The sequence below is a fragment of the Haemaphysalis longicornis genome, unplaced genomic scaffold (assembly GCF_048455015.1).
Source record: "Haemaphysalis longicornis isolate Haplotype H1 unplaced genomic scaffold, Haemaphysalis longicornis Haplotype H1 scaffold_8, whole genome shotgun sequence".
NCBI lineage: Eukaryota > Metazoa > Arthropoda > Arachnida > Ixodida > Ixodidae > Haemaphysalis > Haemaphysalis longicornis.
The window spans coordinates 173923673-173945941 of record NW_027526445.1 but is presented as its reverse complement, the minus strand read 5'-3'; the positions used below and the strand labels follow the sequence as shown (position 1 = coordinate 173945941).

The following is a 22269-nucleotide window of genomic DNA, read 5'->3' as shown; positions in this document are numbered from 1 at the left end:
CGAGTTTCTTGGTGTGTTAGTACCGTGACTACATGAGACGACGATTATGACAATGACGATGACAGGAGACGCCAACAGCTCCAGCCCCTAAGGGGCTTCGCGCCTAAAAAAGACAAGGACGACCGCCAGGGCAACAGAGTGGATAGGGAGAGACTGATCTAGAAGGAGGGGAAGGCCAATAACTCGATGGAGGGTGACGAAATACGGAAATTTGAGGACACAGAATGGACTCAAGCAGCCCAGGGCAGGAGCAGTTGGAGGTCAACGGGAGAGGACTGCGTCCTGCAGTGGGCCTAAGTAGGCTGTTGCAACTGATGATGATGAATGGTGCATGAACGGTGGATGTTGGCTGCCTAGTCTGTAGCTTGTATTCACTGGCGAGGCACGCATACAGGCAACCGTGTGAGTGCGCCGTCACTGGTTACGTCGGGCTCCGCGGGATGGCGGTACTTGTCCGTGCTAAGCGCATGATTTGTGTTGGACGTTCCAAAGTCTACCCCACCGAAAACAAAGTAACGCCTTGAGTCAAATGTGAGTGCAATTAATAACATCTCTGTTGACACCACCGTTGAGAATCAAGTCAGAACAAAGCAGCGACGCACGCCCGTGATTTTTATTTCTTTCTTCGGTGTGCGGGCGCAGTGGCACAAGCCGCACCATGTCCGTGGCGCATCGGCCATGTCTGTGGCCGTTTCCAGTGTTGCCAAGCGAAGAAATTGACAAGTAAACTTTCCAACGAATACCTCCTATAGCGGTCTGCGTCTCCACGTGTGTCTCGTATTTTCCTGTAGCTTGGAGGCTGGCAAGGAGTGGAGGTGGCGCGGCCAGTGTCCGGTGGCCGAGCGTCCGCAGGTGTTGCTAGCAGTGCTGCTTCTGCAACAGGACGAGCCAGCACCAGCTCAAGTGGTGAGTGAGAGAGAGAGGATGACGCGCAGCTCCAGGCTGGCTTCGTCTTCACCACAGAGTGTGATGCCAGAGTTATACTTGTGCTACATGAGCGTTTGAAAGACATTTCGAAATTTCAAGTGCCATTTGAAGTGGAAGGATTTCCGCCTATTTACACGACAGTTCTCAAAGGCAGTTGAAAGTTTCTGCGCTCATTCACCATGTTTTGGTGTCACTACTGCGGCCCAGTTTCAGTTTCGTAGCGTGACAAAAACTTAATTTTAGTGTTGAACTGGGCCAAGATAACAACCCACAAACGCGCACAAAACATGCACAAAACGTGCAGTCTTTTTTTTTTGCACCGCTGGTGTTAAGAGTACCAAGTTACCTTGCAATCGTAGCTGGAGTGGTAGAAAACAAAGACAACTGAAAAATTAGTAAGATTGTGCACTTTAGCAACCAAACTTGGTTAACCAAGTACGAATAATTGCTTTTGGAACTACGGCATGCAGAAACTCTGGCTGAGAGTACGAGCGTTTGCGTGGGCTGCGTTTCGAAGGCTTTGAGAGCACCAAATTGCAAACCCAATGCCTTTGAAAAACGTCGTGCAGCTGCTCAACGGTGGCATTTGAGTCAAATGTCGTTTGGCTTAGAGGCTCTCAAAGTGCCCATGCAGTAGGGGTATTATTCAATACACACCACATGCGCAACTCCCCGTAGGCCCTATGTATGAGATACCGAGCTGTGGTTGGCCCCCCTGCTTTTGAGGCAAACAGCCGGGGCAACCATGGAGATATTCTGTCAGCAGAAAGTTGAAGCAGTACTCAAGTGCTTGCGGCTCCTGCCAAAAGTCATAACAAAAGAAAGCCCAGGGAAACATAAGTAAACGTTACCTGATTTAACCCTTTGATGCCCAAAACTTCATTATTTTGCTTAAGCGTGTGAGAAGTTTTTCATGATGTAAAAGGACTTCTGACATCACAAGTATGAAGTCAGAAAGAAATTTGGTTGATCAGGATGGACACTAGGACACACTGGGCACTGGGAAACACTGGGCACCGGCTGCCCATACATCAGTTGAACAAGAAAGCTACCTAGATCAGCATGATTTATGGTTCAATTGAAGACAGTAACGGAAAGTCTGTATTGCTATCATTTATAGTAACAACAAAATTGCACAATTTCGCTTACCTGTCACCAGCCCATTGAGCCACCTGGGCTCGATGCCAGTTGACACGCATAAAAAATACTTTTTTTAGCACAGGGAAGTACGTGCTGTGCTCTCTTTTTTTAATTTTTTGAGGTCCGGGATCCTGTGCCTATCGATAGATGGTGTTAAATGTAAAAAAAAAACACACACACAAAATGCGAGAGAAAAAAATATTGTTTGAGTTGTTCATGAGAAACACTGGGTATCAAAGGGTTAATGGTTTCTAATTAAAAAAACAAGCTCTTTTTAGCATAGTAAGTTGTGTTTAGCTCATGGAAGTACGTGCTGTGCTCACTTTTTTTAAATTTTGAAGGTCCGGGATCCTGTGCCAATTGATAGATGGTGTTAAATGTAAAAAAAAAAACACACACACACAAAATGCGAGATAAAAAAATATTGTTTGAGTTGTTGTTCATGAGAAACACTGGGTATCAAAGGGTTAACGGTTTCTAATTAAAAAAACAAGCTCTTTTTAGCATAGTAAGTTGTGTTACTAAGTAAATGTTTAGCGAAGTCCAGTTTCTATCCCCCAGGTGCCACTGCGCCAATGCACTTACCCCTCAACTTCATCGAAGCTAGGGCTTGTATTCCAAAGCGGAGTTTCGCAGCTGGTCTATTTCAAAGAACTCTGGCATGATGCGTGTCCCCAGCCCTTGAGTCATTGCATCATTGCCATCATAAGCCGATCCTCTGCATTTCGAGGGAGGCAGAGGCAGAAGGGGAAGTCCAGTCTGAGTAGTGTCCTCCGCAAGAGGACAGTGGCCAGACAACGAGGAGCATGTGTGTGTGTGTGTGAGAGAGAGAGAGAGAGAGAGAGAGAGAGAGAGAGAGAGAGAGAGAGAGAGAGAGAGAGAGAGAGAGAGAGAGAGAGAGAGAGAGAGAGAGAGAGTGTGTGTGTGTGTGTGTTGGAACATTGTGCCTGTGGCTTAGTAGGCATCAAAGTGATCAAAGTGGAACGATTGGGCCTGCTTCAGTAGCTAAGACATTGTGCTGCTGAGGCCAACAGCGCTGGTTTCGTCCAGGCCGCAGTGGCTGCTTTTCAGGTGACGGTGAATAGTGGAAACCCTCGTGTGTAGAGATTTCGCCGCACTTTGAAGATTTCTGGGTGGTCAACATTAATCCGGAGCCCTACACTACAGCGCACCTTGTAGCCATGGTGTAGGTTCAGCGTGTTGCTGTATGCAGAAAGACAAAAAATTCTGCAGAAATTCAAAGAATTGTCTACTAATGCGTAGCATTCTTAAGCCACCTGTCTTGAGTGCGAGTTCTTGACAGCCACATGTTTTGGTTTTTATCATTCCTCTCCACCCGAGTATCTCCATTTCCGCTAATATATCGAATAAAGGTGGAACTTTCGCCAAATTTGCATCATTGTGGAAATGCAGGGCATAACACGGCCCTGGCTATGGGGGTTCTCGGCTGAGAATTCTACGCTTTAAAAGATGCTGCATGCATTGGCTGTCCTTGTGGTGTCTTTCTGTGCGCAGCGTCTTTTTGTTTTTTTGTTTTCACTGGTTTTGTAGATTTTAGCCACCGTGAACCAACAGCCCTAGCTTTCTGCATTAGCCAACCAATGGACTGGCATTGGGAGGTGTATGGGTAAGGGGGGGGAGGTGATATTCCGTCTCAAGATATGTACGAGCCCAGCACCTCCGTTCAAATACAAAACGTTAATTAAATGACTTGCAATGTTGCACCCCGCCCCTTAAATAATGTGGAAGATACCAAACCATGGTTGTTTATTATTTTTTATTTACAAATACTGAAAGCAGCTCTGCTGCCTAAGCAGGAGAGGGCTATTGTAGTTGGGTTAGTGGCAATTTTTCATAACAGTTAACATTAGTACACTGAACAATACATTTAGGTAGCGCGTTCCATTTTTCAGTTGTGCGAGGAAAAAAAAGAGAAACACGTAGAATTGGCGCAGGAGAACATTTTACAGTAAAAAAAAAAGTTTCGGTTCTTGCAGAAATTTCTGAATTGGTGGGGCACGAACCCAGGCCATTTGCGTCGAAACCCGCAATTATACCCCCAGGCCATGGAGGCCGCACAGCGGGGCTCTTCCAGCCGTTGCTCAAAGCAGTAGAAGGAATGTTGGAAGTGAACCAGTAGGTACAGTGTACTAGAAGAGAGAGGTGTGTCATTCGGGGCCGGTTAGGTGGGTCCCTTTTGCGATGAAAATGTCTGGTGAGGAGCTCCTGTTGTAAGCTGCGCCGCTGGCGGCCGCTGCTTACCAGTTGGTTTTGGAGGTTTTCTTTGGTAAATTAATCCTTATTTATTTCTCTAAATAGCCATATTTTTTCATTTGATAGTATAAAGTTTCATGAAACCCGCCAAATAGCTGTTGAGTTTGATTTAAAAACTTATAGGGGGCGCTGGCTGCAACAGGGGTTCTCTGAGCAGAACGCCTGCACTCCACACGATTTTTTCATCGCAGAGGGGACCTGCGCTCTCCATTGGTTTTTTCCCCCTGTGCGACAGACCTCTACCTTCTAGTACACTGTACAGTAGGTGGGGGCAGGCCGCTGTCGTCGGGGCACCATCAATTCCCAATATTTGACATTATTATAAGTATTGTCAAACAGTGTTTTGCGCATGAAGACCTATGTGTTTTCACTTGTCAATGTGTGCTTCTTTTTCTTCAATGTATGTGCTTTCGAAGAGTCTGTTTTTGAAGTGTTACTTATTTTATTTGTCAGCTGCTTAGCCCACTATTTCTTTCCACCCTGTATTGGCCCTCACGGGCTAACAGTACGATAAATAAATAACAGACCACGTGCGGGTGCGTCCCTTGCAGGCCTCCCTGGTGGCGGTGGTGCAAGTGTGCGGCGGTGGTGGCGGCGGCAGCGAGGGTGGGGGCACGCGGCTCCTGGCGCAGCACGTGAAGCTCCCCAGCGGGGAGAGCTGGCCCCTGCGGCAGCTGTACGCCCCCCTGGGCTCCACCTGCGTGGTGTGCCAGTCCCGGGAGGCCACGCTCACCCTGCTGCCCTGCCGGCACGCCTGCCTCTGCGACCAGTGCTTCACCCGCTCGGGGAGCACCACCTGCCCCATGTGCCGCTCGCACGTCGCCTCCTGCTTTCGCGTGGACCCCCGGACACTCGAAGAGGCCGCCACGCAGGGCAGCCCCCAACAGCTCTGAGACATCCTCCCGTGGGGTTGTGGACGCTTGGGTGGTGCTCTGAGAGCCCCTGTGGTGTGCTTGGGGCAGTGAGGCTGCGACAAGAGGCTTTGGGGAAGCCGGAGAACGGCATACGCTGTGCGCTTTGAACCAAGAGCTCAAGAGAGTGAAATGCAGGGCTGGTTCCTTCATAATGTACTTTAGTGGAACCAGAAAAAGTGATGCAGGCGAGAAAGGCAGGCACACATGAACACCAACGTGTTGCGTGTTTTACATCCCCCTCCTTTTATGAGTCAAATGACCCGGCAGGCTTTGAAGTGTGGCCCGATCTTGTGACGACCAGTTGATGTAGGCGAGCTGCCTCTTGGCAACAAGGTGCTGTCTGTCAGGTTGTCTAGTCGTGTTCTGAGCCTCTTGGTGGCTCTCAATTCTACTGTGTGGTAGGAATAAAAGAAGTTTCTCTTCTGTTTGTCCCGCCTATTCCATGGCAGCATTGTGGCCTTCTCATTAGCACAGGTAACATCCAGTTGCTGTTGTTCTCAAGCATGTTAGCTGTCGGACATCTTGAAGTAACACAAACTTGACACAGACGCAAGACGCAGGGAGTAGGCAGACCACAGCACTATGGTCTGTCTACTTCCTTGTGTCTGCAAGTTAGCGCTCCTTCAAGATGTTCAAGAACCTCTACCAACTAGCCCAGTTGTCGATTCTTCTGCAGTAAGTTAGCTGTGTCACCAATGCCAATGCTGGATACCTTTCCAAATGTTTGTCAGCATAGCATGTATGCTTGCTTTTGTAATACGTTCTGTCATCTACTGTCAAATGTTGCCCACTTTTTGTGGGATTAGGAGCTTTCCATTGAGTAGTGTGCCTGCCCTTGTGCAGCAGTTGTATGGACGTTGCACTGGCAATCCTAGCTTTTCACAGCATATCAATGTTTCATTGGTGAGACCTGGTTTGATGCCACTTCCGTCCATGGTGCATTCCTAGAGTAGTTTCTTAATTAATAGAACCTGCACAGCTCGTTCAACAAATGGGTTCGATTCCCGACCGCAGCGGCCGCTTTTCTGATGGAGGCGAAATGCAAAAATGCCCATGTGTACGAGATTTCGGCGCACGTTAAACATCCCCAGGTGGTCAAAATTAATCCTGGGGAGCCCTCTACTACGGCGCGCCTCATCGCCTGCGTTGCGTCGGCGCATTAAACCCTACAATCAATCAATAAATCATTAAAAAAAATTCGTTAGGTTGGAAGTAATACAATCAAATACCCAGTCACTCTTGGAAGTCTTGTGTCTCAAAGCATGTTCCACTGTCTGTTTCCTCAGCTCTCAGAATGCCATGAGTTAAGGACCATTTTTGGACTCCTAAGGATGCGTTGCTTTAATTAAGGCACTTTGTAACTCAAGATGGTTGATAAAGCTTGAGTGACTGCATGCACTCACACTGTTTGTTGTCCTGTCAAGATCAAACAGGTGCTGTGATCCTTTGGCAAGATTTTGAAAGATTTTTTGGCATTGGCTAATTCCTGTGCTTTGACTTGCAGATGAGGCGGTTAAAGACCATACGTTTGATGTCTTCGGCCGCCTCTGGCCAGGAGCTTGATTCTATTCTATTCTATCGTTTCTATTCTATTTTTCATTCTATTGTTCACCTCAAGCAGCTTGCAGCGCCCAGGTGTTCACTGCGAACCTGTTCCGGCACTTTTTGATCTGTGCCAAGTTCTTGGTGTGACTATCCTGTCATGGTCCCATAATCTCTGTCAGCTTTAAGTGGCTTGGCCATACATTTGTGGTTGCTTGCATTGCATGCTGTGGTAAGGCACCCTTTTATGGTAATGGCCTGAAATCTTTTGCCATGCTTTGGGACACTTGATTGATTGCTGCTACCTTGATGACTTTCATGCTATGTTCGTCGGCTGTTTTGTTTGGGCGGCCATATCGACAGAGCAGATCTGTATTAAAGGGATCTCTGCCTTTCTTGTACCTAATTCACAGAGCACACTTATGGATGTTTAGCCTCTGAAGGCATGGCAGTGCAGATCCCAGTGTTTTCTTGCCGACAGCCTCTGGTGGCCAGTGATCCGTTTCCAGCAGCCTACATGCGATGTATTGGTGTAACTTCTTGCATCCACACCATATGGTGCGAGCTTCATTTTCAATTTAGAGGTTATCGTTTTGACCACTTCTGAGGTTTGCAGATGTGTGAGCTATGTGCGTTCCATGTTGTTGCAAAACAGCCCCTGGTGCTTCTCAGCTGGCATCAGCTGAAATCTTGGCGACGGCTAGTGTTGGCTTGAGAGCTTGCTTCATCTGGATTTGTTCCTCAGTCCAGAAACACGCTAAGTTTTGCTTGATTATGATTACCTTCCGGCGTCATTTCCAGTCATGTTTGGAGAAGCTCTGTTTCTGGCTCTCCAAGAACCTTTTCAATCACCCCAGATTATTTGTTTGTTTTGTTGTTTTGTTATCCAGAGTTTATTTTGTTATCAACTATCGGCCCTTCTTCCTGGTTTAGATCTAAAATGTGTTGCCAAGATGTGGCACTTCACTGATCAAAGACAAATTTACAGTAGCCGACCGTTTTTTCGGACTCCGAAAATTCGGACTTGCTGGACATTTCAGACTTTCCTGAAAAACCACCAGTTTTCCCATGGGAGTATAGACTCACGGATTTTTCGGACTGCTTTTTTATTGGGACTATTTTTTGTTCCCCTCCAGGTCTGGAAAATCGGTCGGCTATGGTATATAGTTGGTCATTGCACTGGAATCTTGTAGCCTATGCATGACGTTTTTAATTCTTTTAGGTATTTACGGTTTCCGTGGACAGGATATCCCTGGATAATGGTACAAAAGCGGAAATAAATAGCCCATGGACAGTTGAAGGGTCTTACTGAAAATGTAGATATACTATACCAAAATTGTTGGGACCCTTTGTGGTGATAATAACGAACGCTTAGTATGTATCCACCGAGTGCTTGTCGGTGTGTTGCTGTAGCTCCTGTTTTTTTTTTTTCTGTCCTCAATTGGGATTTCATTGATTCAGTTATACACGTTATCCACAACTGTTTCAAAAGCCTTTAAATAAGCTTTGTCTGTTGAGCGAACTGCCAATGGCACGCTTCTACATTTGAGTCATGGAAGTTGCGTGGAACCCCCTCAAGACCTCAAGAGTTTTAAAGGCGGGATGCACATCGTCATCCACTGTTGTGATGCAGTGGTGTAATGTAAAAAAGACAAAGTACAACTTTGCTCAATTTGAAAGAACTAGGCTTCAGCACCTCACTCAGCTGCATTCTAGCCACTAAAGTTTTTTTTAATTAAAAAACGCAAGTATTGAAAATCTCAAATTTCGCGCTACTACAATGACGTGTTATGGACATGAATGGCATCATGTGGGCCAGGGCTAAAAACATAGCCTTTAGTGTGTTAGCTGTGTGCTAGCATTCAAGTGACGCGGTGAAACGGAACTAGAGGTCCCACTAAGAAGAAAAAAGAAAGAATTTATTTGTGCAGAGTCTTTACAGGAATGGGAGCTGAGACTGTAGGCTTTACAGCCTGACAAGGGCCTCTACAATCGTCCAGTCGTGTCTAGCGATGGCTTAGAACGGCGGCCGCCCAATTGCACGAACAAGATTCTGTGATGTCATAGAAAAGTTGCTGGAAAGTGACTAGGGGGTCGCCACTGCATCGTATGTTTTCTTTAATACGTCCATTATTCGCTTGAAATTTGCGATAAAATCTGTATCATTGTTATGGGGACAAAGCATTCTTTTTCATGAACAAAACTTGTATTTTGTTTTCGTGGCCCCTTTGGGAAAACCGGTACCTGAAACCAAAAAATTTCCCCGCATTTCCCCGAGGGGAAGAATGTGAAAGTGTGAATGCACGAGTTGAATTTGCGCAGTTCGGTAATGTTCGCGAAAGAGAGATCACACACACACACACACAACTACAAAGAAAGAAAGTTGCATTTATTCACAGACACCTATTTGTGTTGTCGTTGTACTTGATTGCTAGAGCGTATCTCAGCTTTGAAATTTCGTGTCAGTACTCCTTTAAGCGGGTGCATTAGCCCTTGTCACGCCCGATTGCTGGCCAATCCCCCACGTGGGTATGTGCCATGTCAGCGGCCAGGCAGCGCGCGCCCATCTCCCCCCGTTGCCAAGGAAGACGAGGAGATTCCTGGCCAATCCCCCACGTGGGTATGTGCTATGTCAGCGGCCAGGCAGCGCACGCCCATCTCCCCCCGTTGCCAAGGAAGACGAGGAGCGCGCGCACCCGCAGCTGTTGCTATGTGGACGGACGGCGGTCGCCGGAATTCAGGGTCGCTTATAAAGTGCATTCGCACTTAATAAATGCCAATAAATGTTGTGTTTAGCCTAAGATGCCAGGTGCAGTGATTGTGTAGTCTCCAACTCCTGTGTGGACCTACATTAGCCCTTTGATGCCCAAAACTTCAATTCCTTGCTTAAGATTGTGAAAACATTTTTATGATCTAAAAGAACTTCCGACATCACAAATATAAAGTCATGAAGAAATTTGTCATATTAGGACGGACACAATGACCCACTGGGCACTGAGAAACAGTGGGCACTGGCTGCCCATATATCAGTTTAACAAACAAGCTACCTAGATCAGCATGATTTGTGGTTTGATTGAAGATAATAATGCAAATTTTGTATTGCTATCAATTGTTGTAACAGGGAAATTGCACAATTTCGCGTACCTGTCACTAGCCCATTGAGTGGCGTGGCTCGATGTGAGTTGACACGCATAATGAAGACTTTTTTTAGCGCACAGTAGTACGTGCTGTGCTCTCTTTTTTAATTTTTGAATGTCTGGGAGTTTTTGTCTGTTAACAGATGGTGTTAAATCTTGAAAAAAAAAACTGCAAAGTTCGAGAGAAAAATATTGTTTGAGTTGTTGCTCCTGAGCAACATTGAGAATCAAAGGGTAAACCATATGTCACCAGGAAAGGCAAATGAAGCCATTTGGCATGACGGGGAGATGTGCATAACCTTGTCCAAATTTCTGTAGATGTGAAGCAGGCCACTGTGTAGGGCTCTTGTTGGCACAAGTTCTTTTGAATAGGACTGAAGTGACAGTGCAATGCAACACTTGAAGTAGCAAACACTGTTCATCCATGGTATATCCTTACACCGCTTCCAAATCCCTGTCCAGGCAGCAGATATTGTGATCTAAAATTTGAAAACAGTGCAGCAGTATTCACTGTGTAGCCAAGATGGCTGCTAATTACACTGCTTCAATCACGCGGCTGCACAGTTTGATGAAACAGCTGTAAAACAGAGACCTCCAGCTCTTAGAACGGTGCGACTTGACTGTACGAGGGTACCTCGATGATGGGGAAAGAGTACTGCCAACAAAAGAGGAGTCGCTTGGAAGACACTATATGCACCGAGCTGTAATACGTGAGGACTGAGCCACTACAAAAGTACACATTGTGTTCAACGCATCTTCTCACGAATGTGGCATGAAGTCCTTGAACGATAACTTGGAAGCTGGTCCAAATCTACTTCCCGACGCAGTGATATGGTGTGGCACTGTTTTCAATGGTACGGAATTGGGATGATTATCGATATTGAAGAGGTTGTGGGAATCATGGAGATTCGCGACCCGCGATCCCGAGCCAGCACGCCCTTCGGGCAGAGACGCGTTGCGCTGAAACCGGTCCGGCGCTCCGCTGGTTCGTCGGCGCCCCCGAGAGACGGCAACACCGTTCCGCGCGCTGGCTGCGCAAACGAACGTGTGCGCGGGGAAGACAGAGAGAGAGTCTAATTGGAGGTCCGGTCTGGGTGACTGCGGCGGAATTAACAGCACGGCGGCCGTGGCGGACCAACAGATGGGAACTGTTGTTAGAGTTTTAGCATACCGGGTATCGTCTGCTAACGCTACGGCGGCGGGTAGCGGGGCCCGGCAGGGAATTAGTTCCGCCGGCCGGCCTTCGCCATGCCCGCGCCTTCTCTCCACTGAGGGGCAACCTCCTCGCCCTCCCCGCGCGCGCATGCGCGGTCGGGTCCCGGTAACCCGCCACCGTAGCGTGAGCCTCCGCTAGCCGCTATGCTAAAACTATAGTGCCTATAAATAGTATATTCTAGGCACTATACTAAAACTCTGTTGTCGTGCGCCGTTCGCGATCACGACCAGGATGGCATGATTCTTGAACGCCGTAGAGCTTTGTGCTCGCATGCTCTGGGAGTCCCCAAATAAACAGCTGTGCTTCGGCACTACTATCTATCGTGTTATCGGCAAACCTCGCTGGGCTGCCATAGGTAGAGTGTACTAGAAGTTTTAGAGTGGCCCGAGCGGCGGCCTGTCCCATTGCTCCGCCGGGTCGACTTTCGCGCAGAAAATAAAACCGGTATAGCGGCGGCGCTGCTGACGCCGACAACTGAACAGCCGACGCTCCCCGGCACCTGCGCGCGGCAAGATTTCCTTTGCTCGCTACGGTTTTTTGCGCTTGATCAGCTGATTTAGTTTGGATTATGAGGTTTAACGCGCCGGTGCTACACAGGCGATGAGGCAAGCGGTAGTCGATGGCTCCGGATTAATTTTGACCATTTGGGGATCTTTAGCATGCGCCGAAATCTCGAAGACACGAGCGTTTTCCGCTTTTATCCTTCCTTAACAAGAGCGGCTGCCGCGGCCGCGAATCAAACCCGCACCTTTGGTCAGCTAAATCTACTTTGGTGATTTAGTAAGTAGACGCAGACCGTTATGACTCCGCTTGATCAAACTTTAAACTAGTACGACCCAACATTTATCTAACCTCCCCCCCCCCCTCTAATACTTTCTCATGTTTTGATGCGTATTCTGAAAACGTTGTTGATCTACTTTGCAGGGAAAAAAAATTTTATTATTGCAGAAAAAAGAACTGTGTTGTGCTCGGCTGTGTCGCGTTCGCATCTGCATGACAGAAAAGCCTACTCTAGCTTCTCAATGCATCGCATGAATTGGTGGTCGCCACCGCTACATTCTACCTTGCTACGAAGCAGACGCAGCATCTATGTTGTATCGGCCGTTGTTGTATGTTGTATCTGCCGTCGTAGTCACTTCTGGGTGCTCCTCCTCCTCCGCATGATCAGCTGCGTCGTCCACAGCTGTCTCAATGATGTACGCGCCAGACAGCATTCCGGTAACGGGGACGTGTAGTCCGCGTAATTAAACTTGCACTTCACGGCCGTGTTCGGTGCGTAGTGGGAGCAAGCATTCAAACGTGGACCTTATCAGCTGCCTGTAGCAGACTTTGCCTGTCCTCTCTGCCAGTATTTCAAGATATCCGTGGTCCTCCAAAAAAAAAAAAAAAACGTTTCGAGATAAAGCGGGCAAATGCGTATGGCCTATGGGAGGTAAACACACGGTAAGAAAAAGTTTCGAGAAGATATTCTGAGATAGCATGAGTTCGAGTTAACGAGGGATTAATTTGGCGGGCAGGCACAAGGAATGTTTTCCCTTCCCCTTCTTGACTCTGCGCGTGAAGCAAAAGCGGCGGGGCGCACATTCTATAGGCTGAAAAAAGTTTGCTGTTTTTTTTACGTTTCTATTTGGAACGAAAATATTAAGAGCCTCCTTCTAAGATACCCCTAACGTTGGTGCTTGTACTGTCGTTAGTGGGCTTTCTTATTTACTAACCTACTATGTCGCAGGCACTTGGTCAGTATACTGAAAACGAAGTGCCAAGTCTGCAGGACCAACTACTGCTTCCTGCATGCCAGGGGAAGGTGCCGCTGTGTTTACTACCTCTTGTAATTTTGGGGGACTTCTGAATCCTTCCGTGCATTTTTTAAAGTTTAATAGCGATCTCTAGGACGTTTTTACCGGTTGCTTCAGCGACAAGGAGCTCCACCATGACAGCGTTATGGATGTGCTGCAGCCCTTATTCACAACAAACACCTTAACGGCGTTGGTTGCGACCAGCACAGTGAGACCTTGACAGCAAATTTGGTTGGTTCTGTATACAACACGGATTCATTTTTATATAAAAGGTTTAAACAAGTTTCGTGATTACATGCGAAGGCGGGAGCAACACATTAAACTTAGCCGTCGCTAATGATTGCAGGCGAGTTATGAAAATGCGTTGGCCAAAAATGTCAATTCAAATCTCGATTGATTGATTGATTGTGGGGTTTAACGCGCCGACGCAACGCCGGCGATGAGGCGCGCCGTAGTGGAGGGCTCCGGATTAATTTTGACCACCTGGGGATCTTTATCGCGCGCCGAAATCTCGTACACACGGGCGTTTTTGCTTTTCGCCTCCATCAGAAAAGCGGCCGCCGCGGCCGGGAATCGAACCCGCGACCTCGTGCTCAGCAGCGCAACGCCTTAGTCAATTTAAATCTCCCTGTTAGCGTCATTCCTAAACCGTTACCTGTGTATACTTTGTGCATGATTTCCCGCGTAACATTTTATATGCTGGGCTATTGAAAATGAAAACACAATGTGTATTTTGTTCTAGTTCCGTTTATTTGAACCTCCATGTTAGCTTTCTTGACTTTGTGTATGATTTCCCGCGTTATATTTCATTCTTGTCGCGGTCAATATATTTCCTGATCTATGCTTTTCTTTGGTTTTATGTGCGTCTAATTATACTCTGAGCATACTTGCGAATTAAATTTGTGTTAATTTGATTGAACTCCTTTCTTGACCGAATCAGGTGAAAGGTGGTGCGATTAATAGAATGTTGAGGGCATAGTTCTGTGAAAGACGGTGATTGGGACAACTGAGGTAACCGCTGGGCTATCCCCTTTTTTATTTAAAAGGATATCTCCCTTGCGCGTGTAATTTTCTGTTCGGACGGGCGAACACCACGGTGACCCCTAATTATCACAAGCGGGCTACTGCTTAAATAACTCACGCAATAAAAAAACACAACCTATGATATTAACCCACATAACTGCAGTCGGAACGTAAACTGCGAGACAATAAAAAAAAATTCTTCTGAAAAGCCATCATCCCAGTCCTCATTATTTTTCTTGTCATTTGTGTCGACCAATTATGTCCATCAAGCAGCACAATAAGGACACACTCATCAAGCAATCATGAACTGGTTCATATCAGACAATTTCACGCAAAATAAATTTTGAAGGGAAGTTGGAATAGCCAAAATGTCGATGCAAATACTTTATTTACAATCCGCTAAGGATGTTGCACTCAATTAAGAAAAATCCGTAATTTTTTCGTTGTTGTTGAGCGGGAAAGGCAAAACTAACTCAAAATGAGCTGCAGCGTTTATTATTCCTTTCGTTACCCACAGTCCACTGTACCTACAGTATATTGAAGCAATTGGACGTCCCGCAGAACAAAGTTCGAGCGCTCCGCGCGTAAAGAAGCAGCGTTTCCTGGCCGGCCTGGGCGCGCGGCCGTACGCGCGGCCAGCCGCCGCTTTCAGTTGTTGTTGACTACAGCGCCGCCGCTATTTTCTGCGCGAAACGAGCACCTCTCCGGGCGGCCGGTCGGGCCACTCTAAAACTTCTAGTACACTCTACCATAGGTGCGGGAGCTAGCGTGGTTGCCTACGCCGGAGTACTGGCTAGGTCGCCCCCCAAGAACCTCACGATATTCCACAAGGTGTTCCTCCAGAATGGCCTTTAAGACTCAGATGGAAATGAACTTCGCTTCTTATGGTACGGGACATCACCCAAAGCAGACCAACCACTGCTGGAACTAGACGTATGGAGAATGACTCGGACGCCATTTGGAGCCACTTTCTTTCATTATTGATGTTAACCACTTTTGATCTATTCAAAACAGCCACCCAGTGACAGCCTGATTACTACAAGATTCCGTGTATGTTGATGATCTCCTTGGAGCCGACACCTCTGAAGAAGCGCTCGAGATGGAGGATACACGACTCCCGTCCGTTTCAAGAGAGATTCATAAACTGCTGGACACGTACCCCTGCCCTCTCCGACTGTCGTGGATCCGGCGTAATACTATCACCGCGCATATTGCGGCGGATACTTCCTGTCACCTCTCCTCAGTTCCACGACCGCTGCCCTTGCTGACAACGGACCCACATGAACAATTTATCCAACTAAAGGAAGATCTGCGTCGCGCTCGCGCCATACGCGCTCTCATCCCACCGTGTGGAACAGACCTTCCCAGTGGGCTCGCTCGCTGGGAGGTGGTCCTGCTGCGTAGACTTCCGAGTTGGGGTGGCCCTATCTCCTGCGGTAACCCGGGCGTGGCCACCACGATACCATGCCCCGTTTACCAACACCTGCCCCTTCTGTACGGTTCCTGCCGAAGACGCCGACACCAAACACCTACTATGGACGTGCCCTTCCCTGAGTGCAGCGAGATCCAGACACCTTCGCGGCACAGGCCTGCATCCTGGGAGACCTCCTGATCTGCAACGATGGCTGTGGGGGCCCCACCACCGCTGTCTTCTGGATTTCCTCCGGGAAACGGGTGCCAACTTGTACCTCTAAGACTTTATGCCAAAGGGCATACTATCGCAAAAAAAAAAAAAAAAAAGCGCTCGAGATGCTGAAGGAAACAGATTTTCCGAGATGCTTGCTTGAACCTTCGTAAGTTGGCCAGCAATGACACTGTTGTAGTCATGTCTGAACAACCTACTCCTTCCTTTCTTTCGATGTTTCGAATAAGCATTAGTTACTGGGAGAACGTCTCTTGCCTCTTCGCTCGGCTGCATTTAAGCTTTTATGCGCCCCGTGTGCTCACTTCGGCACTTTCCTCCACGGTGAGTTCGGCGCCCTCAGTCGGTGGTAGTCTGCTAACGATTTCGCAACCAGCGTGATGCGCGTTGCTTCTTGACAGTTTCAGTTAACAGCGCCAGTTCATAGCGCTGGGTGGCGTGTTCCGTGCAGCATTATTTCGCGCATAACGCTGCCGCAACTTCTGATTTTGGGATTGCATAGGGAAGGGGGGAGAGCGCGCACGCAGTCCCCCCACTACCAAAAATTGCATGCCCCATCTACCCCAGTTTGGGGAAGTGGCAGGGGTCAACGCGAGCGGAGTGCAATGCACGCGCCTCGCCCTGGGAGCGCGCCCATCATGACCAGCGCAGCTCCGACACCAGGTAAGTATGCCTAAGATAACCCGCCTTTCTGACGCCACCAGATGGAGCCCAGACAGGTGCGCCGGTGGTTTTACTGACACTCGTTGCAATTAAATCACTTTAAAAGCTATTTATAGCCTTCACACAATCTTTTCTCAAGAAATATTTGCGGCTCTTCTCAATGTTTTAATCAAATGTTGCTTTTTACAATACAGAAAGAAAATAAAATAAAATAGCTTAAGAAAACGCTTGTAGGACACGTTTGTGGGACAGCTGATTGCCGCGAGTGCCTCTTTTACCAGAACTAACACCAACATTTTCTCATCCAACCAAAGAAAGTAGCGAAACGTTAACGCCAGGGCTTTAAAAATTAGTGGAAACGAACTAAAATGGTCCCTCTAAACCTAGGCGAGCGCCATTTGTCATGTTCGCATCGCTCAGCTCTTTTCTCACCCATTGTGGCGGTTAATTGAGTCGCACGCTTATGAGAGTGTATCGACGCGATACATGAAGTTGCGAGGATCATCGGGAACCCAAATGTTGAGGTAGGGGCCAATTTTTGGCGATTTTGATAGACTTTTTCGCACCCACGAGGAGAGCACGCCGCTAAGCCTAACCACGACTACGGCCTCGGCCGGGGTGGCGCTAGGCCTAGCCCGATATCGAGAAGTTCGCCGGCGGGATATCGAGTGCTTTTCGGTGTTCACGTGTGCGGACATTGACCTAAAATGGCTACCGCCATGCGAGTGGAAGTGGACGGCATCGAAATTCTGCCGGCCCAGTGCACGCGATCGCAAAGCTGGAAGGCTGCTGGTGAAAGAATCCGGCGGGCGGGCCAATGCAAGCTCAGCCTTACGCCCGCACTTCGCAACAGTCCAGAAGGCGCTAAGGACTAAGGACACGGATGACGTCACCAGCCTGAGCAATAGCGGCAAACGCGGCTCGGGAGCGGGCGCCCGCGACGGTGGGACACGAGCTGTTGAAAGGCGCGCGCATGCCAGACCTGCCACGCGAAGATATGAAGATCATCGTGCGCCCGCGCGGAGGTCTCCGCGTCAGCGACGTTACACGAGTGGAACTCAGCCGAGCTCTAACGGCGGCGGCCCAGATCCCCGCAATCGAATCGAGAAAAGACGTCGTTTGTCTGAACCCGCAGCAGAACATCGTGGTGGTGAGCACTTCCAAGAGGGAGAACGCCGACCGGTATGCTGCCGTGGAGAGGATCGATGTACGTGGCACGACCCACGAGGTCAGTACCTACGAAGCAGCCCCCCATAGCACTGCGAAGGGGGGATAAGAGATATCCCCCTAGAGGACACACCTTAAGAAATCCAAGAGAACATTGTCCACGAATTCAACCCGACGGCGCTGCAGGTTAACCGCATTGGCAAGACCCGGTCGGTGGTAATTGCCTTCGCAGGAAGGAAGGTGCCTCGTTTCATCAGGTACGGCAACCTACCGATGGAGTGTACGTTGCACAGAAAACAGACACGTGGGCTACGCATGCGGGCGACTGGGCCACCGCATGGACGTGTGCCCAGACCCTTCGAGCACGATCTGCCGGGGTTGTGGAACCCCCGGGCCGACGGCCGACCACACGTGCGACCCTAAGTGTAGCCTATGTGGAGGCAATCACCTCACGGCAGACAAACCCTGCAAGGCAAGATTTAAGACCCCCTACGTCGTTCGTCTACGCCGGTGGGAGAAGAAGCATTCCGATCAAGGAGACTACGAAAGAGGAAGAAGCCGCGACAAGAGAGGACCTGCAGGCGGACCCCACCGTAGCAGCTCGTCGCGGCGCCGAGGAAGTTCGCAGACGCCGGCCCGGAGCGGCGACGGCCGCCATCAAAGCCGCTCCCGGTCGCAATATCGGCTGCGGGGCTGCACACGTGGCTGTCAAGGCCGCTCCCAGTCGAAGCCCGCAAGGAGCGGCGGCGGCGGCGGTGGTGCTGGCGGCAACCGGCGCTGGGAGACAGCGGGCAGAGCGACGTCGAAGGAGGGGAGTGGTTGGAGACGGCGAGCCGGCGGGAATGGGCCGGAGTCCGGGACCCGTTCGAGTCCGGGTGGCTGTTCGAGATCGAGGGACGGACCCGGAGACCAGCGAGGGAACACCGGCAACAAGGTGAGCTGGGCTAGCGGGTCTCCCGGGGCTCGAGTCTCCGACTCCGAATCACCGCCCTTCCCCCTCCCAAATCGACCCCGAGCCCGCAAAAGGAGGGTGGCGAGGTAACAGAACTAAAGAAAATTATCGAGCGCCAGAACGCACACATTCAGGAGCAGAATGCCCAAATCAGGGCACTTATGTCCAAGATAGAGAAGTTGGCGGGCAGCTCAGGCTCGACCGAAGCGAGACCACAAGAGGGCCCGAAAAGCACCCAAGAACAGAAAAGCACCCAAGAGGCGATGGACGCCGAAGAGGCCCCGGTTAGCAAGGCGGCCGTTGCAACACCGAAAGCGGGGGAGCAAACGCAATTACCTCAAGGGGATGCACTGACGGCCATTCTGGCAGCGTTAGGAAGGATAGAAGATCGTCTGAACACGCTGGAAGTGAAGCACGAAGGTCTAGCAACGTAGTATCACAATTTCATTTTACCTCTAGTTCATTCCAACTACGGCAAACAAACAGCTCTTTTCACCGGTATCCGGCTATGGAACACCATACCACCGGAAATAAAAATTTCCCAATCAATTGGAAAATTCAGAAAAGATCTTAAAGCGTTTCTCACGTCCATGCCACAATCACCATAATTCTAAATAGTTTTTACTTTTCTTCGTGTTCTTTACGTTTCTACTTTCTGTCCCTCTCTTTTTTATGGCAACCTTTTCCACAACCTTCTGCCGATGAATCACCTCATTGGTGGTTGTTTTATATCGCTGCGAATAAATGTGGTTTGTTTTTGCGCAATCACTTTTGCTATTTTCCAACTTGTGTCACTATCACAATTGGAATGTTGAATTACTCTTGTTTTTTTGCTGAATAATTTTTGCTTTCTTTCTTTTCTTTTGCTGTTCTGTTGTGTGTATCGATCTCACAATTTGGAATGTTGAATTACCCTTGTTTTTTTTTCTAGTATAATTCTTGCTTTCTTTTCTTTTTTTTTTTTTTTGCTGTTGTGTTGTGGAATATCTTGTGTTGCCTGCGATGTATTTTATTTGTTTTTCGCTACTACTGTTTGCTGCTTCAAATATATTTCTTATGTTCACTAATATAGGAGGTGCCGTTTCAGTCCCCGACTATGGGACCTCCTTCTGTATGCAAAAATTTTGTAATCTATCGATTGCCGAATAAAATCCTTTTCTGATTCTGATTCTATGGGCCAATAAGAGGGGGGTGGTACAGCCTACATTGTTAGCCAAGAACAAAGTTTAGCAGCTTTACACGACTGATTCCTGTTCGCTCGATTTTATGTTGCGGTAGGTTGCATTACGTTACGTTATGTTAGGGAAAACTAAGCAATGTCGTACACGGCATTTTTGGACGGAGCGCCGCTGGACGTCGTTTTAATCGGGTGCTTATAGTACCGCCGGTCAGCCCTCTAGACGCAGCCACTCTCCAGCGAATAAAAGGATCGGAATGCAGAGGCCTATTTTACAGGCCCGGGCGGGGACCAGGCGTTGACGTTCAAACATCCATGCAGAAAAAAAAAATGCCAGTTTGGTTGATTCGAAAGATTGCCTCGTTGGAATAACACTGGTACAACTTTAAACACAAAATTCACTCAAATGAGCTATAAAAAGAGAAAGAGACCGACTAGCTCATTTCCCTCACTAGAACCTATGACGTATTATGGGCAGCTGTGCGATTGGCTGAGACCGACGAAGGCAAACGCAGGTTAGCTTTCGTCGCAGGCTTATAAGCTTGCAGAACGAGCTATTTTCGCTTAACAGTAGTGCACATTCACTTTATAGCACTAAGAATCGTAGGGTAAACAATGGCAGTTACGAAAGTACACGTAAACATAGAAGCACCAGTGCGTAGTTGGTACTGCACATACAATGCTTGTTATAGCTGTACAGCAGTCCGGCCGGTGCTTTGGAGTTGTCTCACACGACTCTGATCGATTGGCATAAGCGACATTATTTTACGTGACCCTGTTTGTCCAGCATACCCCACTTTTTATGGAACGATTACTACCTACCGTAACAAATACAAGCCAAGTGCAAATAGAGTCAGAAATAAAGCGAGGCCGAGCAGCGGTCCTGCGCAATATGGTGGCGCCACCTAGGAGGACTTAAGGTAAGCAAGGCGTTCCGTCGTCGGCTGCAGCCTAAACAGCGTGCTAACGCATCTTGAAGAGCTGTCCCGGTTATGTCATCGCAGACGTCACGAAACACGCGATTTTGCGGGACTGAAAAAAAAAAAAACTGCGCCTAAAATATATAATTTCTCTGTGAATGAAGTATCGTTTGCTGCCGGACAGGCGCTTGGGGCACCGTAAAACACCAAATATTTCGAGTAAAGTAAACTTGTATTTTGTCTGCATGGCCCCTTTAAGGCTCGTTGCCCTTGCCTCGGGATGGAACTCGGTGCCGAGTCGGTTGCTAGATAGTAGGTCTGCACTGCGACACCTGCGGAAGCTGCAGCTGTAACTCGTCGTAATCAGTCAGGCGTGAATTGGCGCCCGCATGTCTGGGGAAATGCGGTCAGTGAACAACTGCTCCATTGCTGAATCCGAGTCTCCGCGTGATGGGGGCCATATTACCGGAGTTCCCCGCAAAATGCGGGCCGAGGTTGTACACATTCTAGCGCGCGTGCTTGTCCCTTCCTTCCCGTTGAGCTGAACACTGAGGGGGCAAACCGCTCGGTTGTTACATGGATCACTGGACTGAAGGACCATCCTCAGAGAGAGAGAGAGAGCAAATTTGTTTATTCCAGCACAAGCGGAGAGGTGCTCAATGCTTCCACCACCAACACTTTTAGGGGCGAAGCTCCTCTTGCTCGGGGCAACTCCCTTGGCGCGCCGTGTCCACTAGTTCTCGAGGCGACCGCTAGAGGCGCAGCTGTGCAATAGTTCATAGGTCGCTCGCTAGATGGCGCACCGCCGCTCAAGGCGGCGCGGCACACACCTGTACTCCTCTGTCTCCGCTGCTCCGCTGCACATATAAGTGTATATACAATCACCCCTTTAACAACGGGTCGAGTTTTTATATGATGTGTGGGCGAATGTTTCACGGTTTTACCGATAAGCATTGGAGCTTCGCCCCACTCATCATCGTTCACTTCGTGGAGATGGCGGGATTTTTTTCCAGCGTCGCTCGTGCGCTTAATTTCGGCACCGGGTAAATCGCACTACAAAACTGCTGTGTTATAACTACATTGCAATAATGAACCCGCCCACGTCGGACACACGAGAATGCGAGCTAGACAGCGCTTAGAAATTGCGGAGTTATCACTTTTTTTTTATAAAACCCGTCACCTCGCCGTAAGGAATTTTGCGCACTCTAACCATTTCTGATCCGCTTCACATGGGACCTTCATCCAGTTACCGAGACAGCGCGGTACTACAGTAAATTACCCTGCCACATGGCCCACACCATATTCTTGTCACCTCAACTTCCCCCATAATGCAGGGGGTAATGCGCTACCTTTTTTGGGTGCTGCTCGTACACGGGCGCTTCGTCTGTTTTGGAATTGCCGCACTAGCGATGGTCGGCCTGTACGCGTCAATTGTTCCGACGCCCTACTCGCGTTCACGAAGAACGCGGGATGACCGAATGACATCTCTTTTTACTCGCAGTTATCGCAGTAAAGTTACCAGGGGCGGATTTAGGTTTTTTCTGAAAGGGGGTCGACTTCTATCAGTTGATGACGATGTTGATGGTGATGAGAAGGACGAGGAAGAGGATAGTAGCATTTTTTTATTCACCGAAAATTCGAAAATCAACGATACAAGAAATAGAAAAAAAAAAACATTATCGACTAGACTTTTTCTGCGACCTGAGGGGGTATAAATTCTTATAAAAATATTCTTGGGGGTATAAATTCCAAAATTAAGGAGGGGGTCAGGACATCCGG

General features: G+C 48.6%; 1 protein-coding gene and 1 non-coding gene across 3 annotated transcripts in view; one reads left to right on the top strand and one right to left on the bottom strand.

The window, feature by feature from the left end:
* LOC144150122 (cell growth regulator with RING finger domain protein 1-like) overlaps positions 1-7203 on the top strand; it is a 19523-nt gene extending 12320 nt beyond the window's left edge. For both annotated transcript variants that reach the window (XM_077681949.1, XM_077681948.1), the window contains exons 5-6: positions 792-906; positions 4893-7203. In XM_077681949.1, coding sequence (XP_077538075.1) covers positions 792-906; positions 4893-5234 — 457 coding nt within the window. In that variant the 3' untranslated portion in view covers positions 5235-7203. The remainder of the gene's footprint in view (positions 1-791; positions 907-4892) is intronic.
* An 8914-nt stretch (positions 7204-16117) lies between these two features.
* LOC144150389 (U1 spliceosomal RNA) lies at positions 16118-16282 on the bottom strand. Its single transcript, XR_013318539.1, has one exon. It is a non-coding gene; the product is annotated as a U1 spliceosomal RNA (small nuclear RNA).
* Between the last annotated feature and the right edge of the window lie 5987 nt (positions 16283-22269).